Source organism: Pteronotus mesoamericanus, unplaced genomic scaffold (genome assembly GCF_021234165.1).
Source record: "Pteronotus mesoamericanus isolate MK-2021 breed Mesoamerican mustached bat unplaced genomic scaffold, CSHL_Meso_final contig_182, whole genome shotgun sequence".
Lineage (NCBI taxonomy): Eukaryota > Metazoa > Chordata > Mammalia > Chiroptera > Mormoopidae > Pteronotus > Pteronotus mesoamericanus.
In genome coordinates this window covers 17393822-17400652 of record NW_026555078.1, presented here as the reverse complement: position 1 = coordinate 17400652, position 6831 = coordinate 17393822, and the positions used below count along the sequence as shown (strand labels likewise).

At 52.8% G+C, this 6831-nt stretch overlaps 1 protein-coding gene across 1 annotated transcript; it reads left to right on the top strand.

The window, feature by feature from the left end:
• The first annotated feature begins 1757 nt into the window (after nucleotides 1–1757).
• On the top strand, nucleotides 1758–5232 carry FOS (Fos proto-oncogene, AP-1 transcription factor subunit). Its single transcript, XM_054566998.1, has 4 exons — nucleotides 1758–2034; nucleotides 2803–3054; nucleotides 3489–3596; nucleotides 3721–5232. Exons 1-4 carry the CDS (start codon nucleotides 1894–1896, stop codon nucleotides 4360–4362), a joined length of 1143 nt encoding a protein of 380 aa, XP_054422973.1. The 5' UTR covers nucleotides 1758–1893; the 3' UTR covers nucleotides 4363–5232.
• The last annotated feature ends 1599 nt before the right edge of the window (nucleotides 5233–6831 follow it).

The following is a 6831-nucleotide window of genomic DNA, read 5'->3' as shown; positions in this document are numbered from 1 at the left end:
CCGGCGGATGATGTCAGGCGGCGGGAGTGGCCGCAGCCCGGCCTAGGAGGCCGAGGCCCCGGGGGAGCGAGGAGGGAGGGTGGCCTAGCCAGGCCGACGGCGCGCCCGGCCGTGCGGCGTCGCCTGGAGACGGCCCTGGCGGCGCAGTGTTGCTGTAAACAGCCGCTTCCCTGTTACTATCTATAGCAGGATCGCCTGGCTCCGGGGTGCGGCGGCGGCGGGAGGCAGGTCCGCGGTCCCACTCCCATTGCGTCCCAAAGGATCCACCCGCTACCCTAATACAGTCTCTCCTCTTTTCAACTGCCCGCGGTGACCCCAAGGCCCGAAGAGGCGGGGGGAGGGACACAAGGACTCTGCGGGTACCTGCGGCTTTACGCCCCGAAGGTGGCCTGCGCTGGGACAGAGCCAGGGCAATGTGACCCCGGTTGTCCTTTGCAGCGGAGCAGGAGGCTGGGGGCGTCTGGGGGCGTCTGGGGGCGCAGCGCGCATTCCCGAGCACCTTGCTGCTCCAAAGCTCCATTTTCCAGGCCACGGAGCCGCGCCCGAAGTCCCAGTTGCCGAGGTCTCCCGCCTGGACGCTGCTGGTCACTGTCCTTTCAGTGGCCCCAGTCCTCCCCCTTCCAAGTCCCCGCTGGAAAATCACCCGCTGCGGGCTCCCCGTAAGCCCAGCTTCCTGGGGGATCGAATCACCCCCACTTCCCCCCGCTCACACTTGCGCTCCCCCAACAGCTCACCCCACTCGGTACCCCGAACGGGATAACACCCCCATCCCCGCCCCCCACCCCGGACCCCTGAACCAGGGAATCGAACACTTCAGACATCCTTGCCATGGAGGTTCTGCACAATGTTTATTGGCTAGTGTCTCAGGGATTTCACAGTAACACTAATATACACTTACACGATGGGGGGGGGGGGGGGAATACGCCTTTTTACCTAAAAACAAAAAAGTAAAATGGAAATACCTAGCATCGTAGACAAAGTCAGTTATCCACTTATTTTGGATCTCCCGACTCTTTGCTTCCAAATGCAGGAACAGTCCTAGTATTGCTCGAGCCTGGGGGCTTGAGACGAGGGGGTGAGGGTCTGCTTCCACAGCCTGCGCAAAATTTGGAATGGGGGGGCGGAGGCACCCTCCTTCGCGGGCCGACGTTTAAGCCCTCAGGGCTTTATACCTGTTTCCTGTATACCTTTCTCCTATACTCAAAACAGTTCCTTGGCTACGGTTTGCTGGTAAAAAGGCGCCCGCACCCCATCCCCCCACCGCGGGAACAAGGGTCCGCATTGAACCAGGTGCGAATGTTCGCTCGCATTCTGCGCCTTTCCCGCCTCCCCTCCCCCGGCCGCAGCCCCCTCCTCCCCCCGCGCGGCACCCTAGCAGTTGGCTGCAGCGGGCGAGCAGTTCCCGTCAATCCCTCCTCCCTCTTCACAGGATGTCCATATTAGGACATCTGCGTCAGCAGGTTTCCACGGCCGGTCCCTGCGGTCGTGGGGGTGGAGCCATCCTCGCAGCCCCTAATCCTAGGGGGTCTAGGGGACCCCTCGAGCCCATATTTTTAAACGTTTATAAGGCAAGGAAATGCAACAAGACGGGGGTCGCGTTCGGGAGCTGCGAGGCCGGCGGGGGCGGCAAGGAGGCGGCAGAGCTCTCCAGGCTCGGGCGCCACGCCTCCAGCAGGCGTTGGTTGCGTTGTGACGTCATTGACTCATTCATGACCGCTGATAAAAACGGTGGCTGCCGCTCCTCGTACTCCAACCGCATCTGCAGCGAGCAGCTGAGAAGTGGAGACAGAGCCAGCGGCGGCGGCGCAGCGAGAGAGCAGTGACCGCGCTCCTACCCAGCTCTGCCCCACAGCTCCTACCTGCCTTCCGCCCCGGCTTGGACTAACCGCGACCATGATGTTCTCAAGCTTCAACGCTGATTACGAGGCATCCTCCTCCCGCTGTAGTAGCGCCTCTCCGGCCGGGGACAGTCTCTCTTACTACCACTCACCGGCCGACTCCTTCTCTAGCATGGGCTCCCCTGTCAATGCGCAGGTAAGGCTGGCTGCGCGCCGCCCCGGGGACGGGGTGTTCGGGGTCACCGGGGAGGAAACCACGGGTGGGACATTCAGGAAGACCAGTCAGGTACCCCGCTTCGGCGGAGAGGGAGGCTGCCCCGGCCGGAGCAGCCCTGTTTGGGGAGCCTCAGCCTTGTTGGGAGCGCACACGCGCTTGTCAGGGTAGGAATTGGTTCTCTTTTCCCGCGGCAGGCTCACTTTGAGCTGCTCCCGGCCCGCGCTCTCAGGTCTCTGGCACCAGCTGGGGCAAAAGTGTCCCAAGCAAACACTCGCGAACTGGAGTCTGGCTCCTCCAGGGAGGTGGCGAAAAGGGGCAATCCCCCCTTCGCTCGCAGCCTGGAGCAGGGGCGGGGGGGGGGGGGTGGAGGACGAAGCGAGCGGGTGTGTAAGGCAGTTTCATTGATAAAAAGCGAGTTCATTCAGGAGACTCCGGAGCGGCGCCTGCGTCAGCGCAGACGTCAGGGATATTTATAACAAACCCCCTTTCAAGCAAGTGATGCTGAAGGGATAACGGGAACGCAGCAGCGGGATGGAGGAGAAAGGCACCAGGCGGTGGAATTCTTGGAGGAAAGAGGGAGACCTTTCATCCAGGAATATAAAAAGGGGAATATAAAAAGACACGAGCAGGCCCTGGTAGAACCGTTTCTCCTCTCCCTGCTGCATGCGGCACTGGGAACTCGGCTCACTTCACCTGCGTCCCGATTCTGCTCGCTCACAACAACTTCCCCTTTCTTTCTTGTTCTAGGACTTTTGCACGGATCTGACCGCCTCCAGTGCTAACTTCATCCCAACTGTGACTGCCATTTCAACCAGCCCTGACCTGCAGTGGCTGGTGCAGCCCACCCTGGTCTCCTCCGTGGCCCCATCCCAGAACAGAGCCCCTCACCCCTACGGAGTCCCCACCCCCTCGGCTGGGGCTTACTCCAGGGCGGGAGTCGTGAAGACCATGACCGGAAGCAGAGCTCAGAGCATTGGCAGGAGGGGCAAAGTGGAACAGGTGAGTTCTTCAGCACCTCGTGGGGGCGGGGGGTGGGGTGCGGGGCCAGGGAGTCAGCTCCGGTGTAGACGGAGAGCACAGTGGGTAGAGCGAAGCGACTGATGAAACTTACTGCACATTCTGAAACGGGGAACTCTGGCTCCAAGCCCTTTTTCCATCTGGAGTCAGACTCTGATTGTCCCACCCCAAGCTAATAGTTTCTTCCCTAAGAGGTTCCTATCTCCTGCTTTTACACTGGGCTGTTATTCATTGTCTTGCTGAGCATCTTATTTGAAATGCAAGTCACACCCAGCCTGCAACTGCAGGTTATATAGAAATGGCTTCGCAGATGAGGGGCCAGGAAGCTGGGAAGCTGTAGGAGCCAGTTTCACTGGGATGAGTGAATGGAGCTGCTGGCGGACGCTGTTGCTCACTGTTGGTCTTTTTTCTTCCAGTTGTCCCCAGAAGAGGAAGAGAAAAGGAGAATCCGAAGGGAAAGGAATAAGATGGCTGCAGCCAAATGCCGAAACCGGAGGAGGGAGCTGACCGACACGCTCCAAGCGGTGGGTAGATTTCGCGGTTTGCTCCCTTTTAAAACTTAAGGGCAAAGTTAGAGATTGGGCATAAGGGAGCAGTGTCCTTGAGCAAGACTGTGTCTTATGCTTTGCTTCATCCCTCTGTATACAGGAGACAGACCAACTGGAAGATGAGAAGTCTGCTCTGCAGACTGAGATTGCCAACCTGCTGAAGGAGAAGGAAAAACTAGAGTTCATCCTGGCAGCTCACCGGCCTGCCTGCAAGATCCCCGATGACCTGGGCTTCCCAGAAGAGATGTCTGTGGCTTCCCTTGATCTGAGCGGAGGCCTGCCCGAGGCTGCCACCCCGGAGTCCGAGGAGGCCTTCGCCCTGCCCCTGCTCAACGACCCTGAGCCCAAGCCCTCAGTGGAGCCCATCAAGAACATGAGCAACATGGAGCTGAAGGCTGAGCCCTTTGATGACTTCCTGTTCCCGGCATCGTCCAGGCCCAGTGGCTCTGAGACCGCCCGCTCTGTGCCAGACATGGACATGTCTGGCTCCTTCTATGCAGCAGACTGGGAGCCCCTGCACAGTGGCTCCCTGGGGATGGGGCCCATGGCCACAGAGCTGGAGCCCCTGTGCACCCCGGTGGTTACCTGTACTCCTAGCTGCACTACTTACACGTCTTCCTTCGTCTTCACCTACCCGGAGGCTGACTCCTTCCCCAGCTGTGCGGCTGCCCACCGTAAGGGCAGCAGCAGCAACGAGCCCTCCTCTGACTCGCTCAGCTCACCCACGCTGCTGGCCCTGTGAGCAGGCAGGGAGGGGAGGCAGCAGGCGCACACCGGTGCCACTGCCCTGAGTCGATGCATTGCAGAGAGGAGAGACGCATCTTCCCTCAAGGGCTCCTGCAGACCGAGGGAGGATGTTATCTGTGCGCGAAACACACCAGGCTGTGGGCCTCAGAGGACTTGAAAGCACCCACGTGTGGACTCAAGTCTTTACCTCTTCCAGAGATGTAGCAAAACGCATGGAGTGTGTATTGTTCCCGTGACACATCTGAGAGCTGGTAGTTAGTAGCATGTTGAGCCAGGCCTGGGTCTGTGTCTCTTTTCTCTTTCTCTTTAGTCTTCTCATAGCATTAACTAATCTATTGGGTTCATTATTGGAATTAACCTGGTGCTGGATATTTTCAAATTGTATCTAGTGCAGCTGATTTTCACAATAACTACTGTGTTCCTGGCAATAGTGTGTTCTGATTAGCAATGACCAATATTAAACTAAGAAATGAATTTATTTTCTAGTAGATAGAAATAAATAGCTATATCCATGTACTGTAGTTTTTCTTCAACATCAATGTTCATTGTAATGTTACTGATCATGCATTGTTGAGGTGGAATGATTGTTCTGACATTAACAGTTTTCCATGAAAACGTTTTATTGTGTTTTTAATTTATTTATTAAGATGGATTCTCAGATATTTATATTTTTATTTTATTTTTTTCTACCTTGAGGTCTTTTGACATGTGAAAAGTGAATTTGAATGAAAAATTTAAGCATTGTTTGCTTATTGTTCAAAGACATTGTCAATAAAAGCATTTAAGTTGAATGCGACCAACTTTGTGCTCTTCTCATTCTGGAAGTTTGGTAAGGTTCTGAATGGTATTGGAGACCAGTTTATCAGGAAGCGTAGCTTCTGGAGGGGACACACCCTATAGGTTGATCCCTTATCAAAGAGGAGAAGGAAACACTAGAGCTGATGTTGGGACATATCTATATTTTTATTTATTTATTTATTTATTTATTTTTAGACCAAGGGGGAGGGAAGGAGAAAGAGAGGGAGAGAAACATCAGTATGTGGTTGCCTCTTGCGCACCCTCTACTGGGGACCTGGCCCACAACCCAGACATGTGCCCTGATTGGGATTCGAACTGGCAACCCTTTGGTTCCCAGGCTGGTGCTCAATCCACCACACCAGATGTTGGAATATTTTATAAATACAAGTCTTCACAGTGCATTAGTGAGATTCCCTACTTACAATTTCTGAGGGTGGGCACCTGCCCTGAGTAGCTTTTGTGGGAACATGTCTTCCTGCTTCTTTTTCTGTTTTGAAAGTCAAAGGGGTGAATATTTCAACCTAGTTGTACTAATATGAAATGTAATTGTCTTGCTCTTACAGGAATCTTTTTAGCAAATAGAATGGAGCTTTGCACAAACTACTTTAACTTTTTATTCCCACAAAATCATGTGAAAGGTTACCTCCACCTTGAAGGTGAGCAAATTGAGGAATGGTTAGAATGAATGACTTTCTCCATGTCTCACTATTGGGATTGGAACCTTCCTTACACTACCCTATCCACAAGGCAGAACTGCCTCCTAATTCTTGGTTAAAAAGTTTTCACTTGGTTAGGGAAAAAACCCAACAACCTTTTCAGTCATTACATCTAACATACATACATTTAGTTGAATTATTTTTATTTTCAGAAAGAAAGGAGGGTTATTGTCCTACCCCTTAATAAGAAATGCATAGTACTTTAAAAAATACCTTTAATATCAATCATATGTCTGACATTTAGTTTACAAGTTGGCTCTGAGAACTTGAAAGCGATCTCAAACTGTACAAATAATGGTTGATCATTTGGTAAATAAGTTACATAATAGTTCAATCAGAAGTTAACATGACTCTGAACAAGTTTTAATGTAGAAACATTATCATCTTAAAGAAGAACACGACCTTTGTCTGGGACACCTCTGCTAATGGGGCACTTACACGCACAAGTACAAACCACAAAGAAAGGTGCCCTTCCTCCCCTGCACTTAGGTGTCACACAGGTGCCAGCTTGGAAGCCAGAGACCATGTCTGCACACATGCTAGGCTTCAGTGCCAGCCTTCTAATGCTTTGGTGATAATGAAAATCACTGGGTAGTTACAGGGCATCACACTTAGTCAAAATGAAAGTTTTAATTTAAAATGACAATTCCGCCTGGCCAGTATGGCTCAGTTGACTGGGGCATCGTCCGAGAACTGAAAGGTTGTGGGTTCAGTTGTTGGTCAGGACAGGTCACTAGCTTGCAGGTTGGATCCATGATGCAGTCACGTACAGGAGGTAACCAATTGATGCTTCTCTCACATCGATGTTTTTCTCTCTCTCCCTTTCTCTCTCTTTAAGAAGCAATGGAAAAATGTCTTCTGGTGATGGTTAAAAAAATAAGTAAAATAAAATGACAATTCCATTGAGGTTGATGTTCTTACCCATCATCTCCCTGCTTTTCAAATAATAA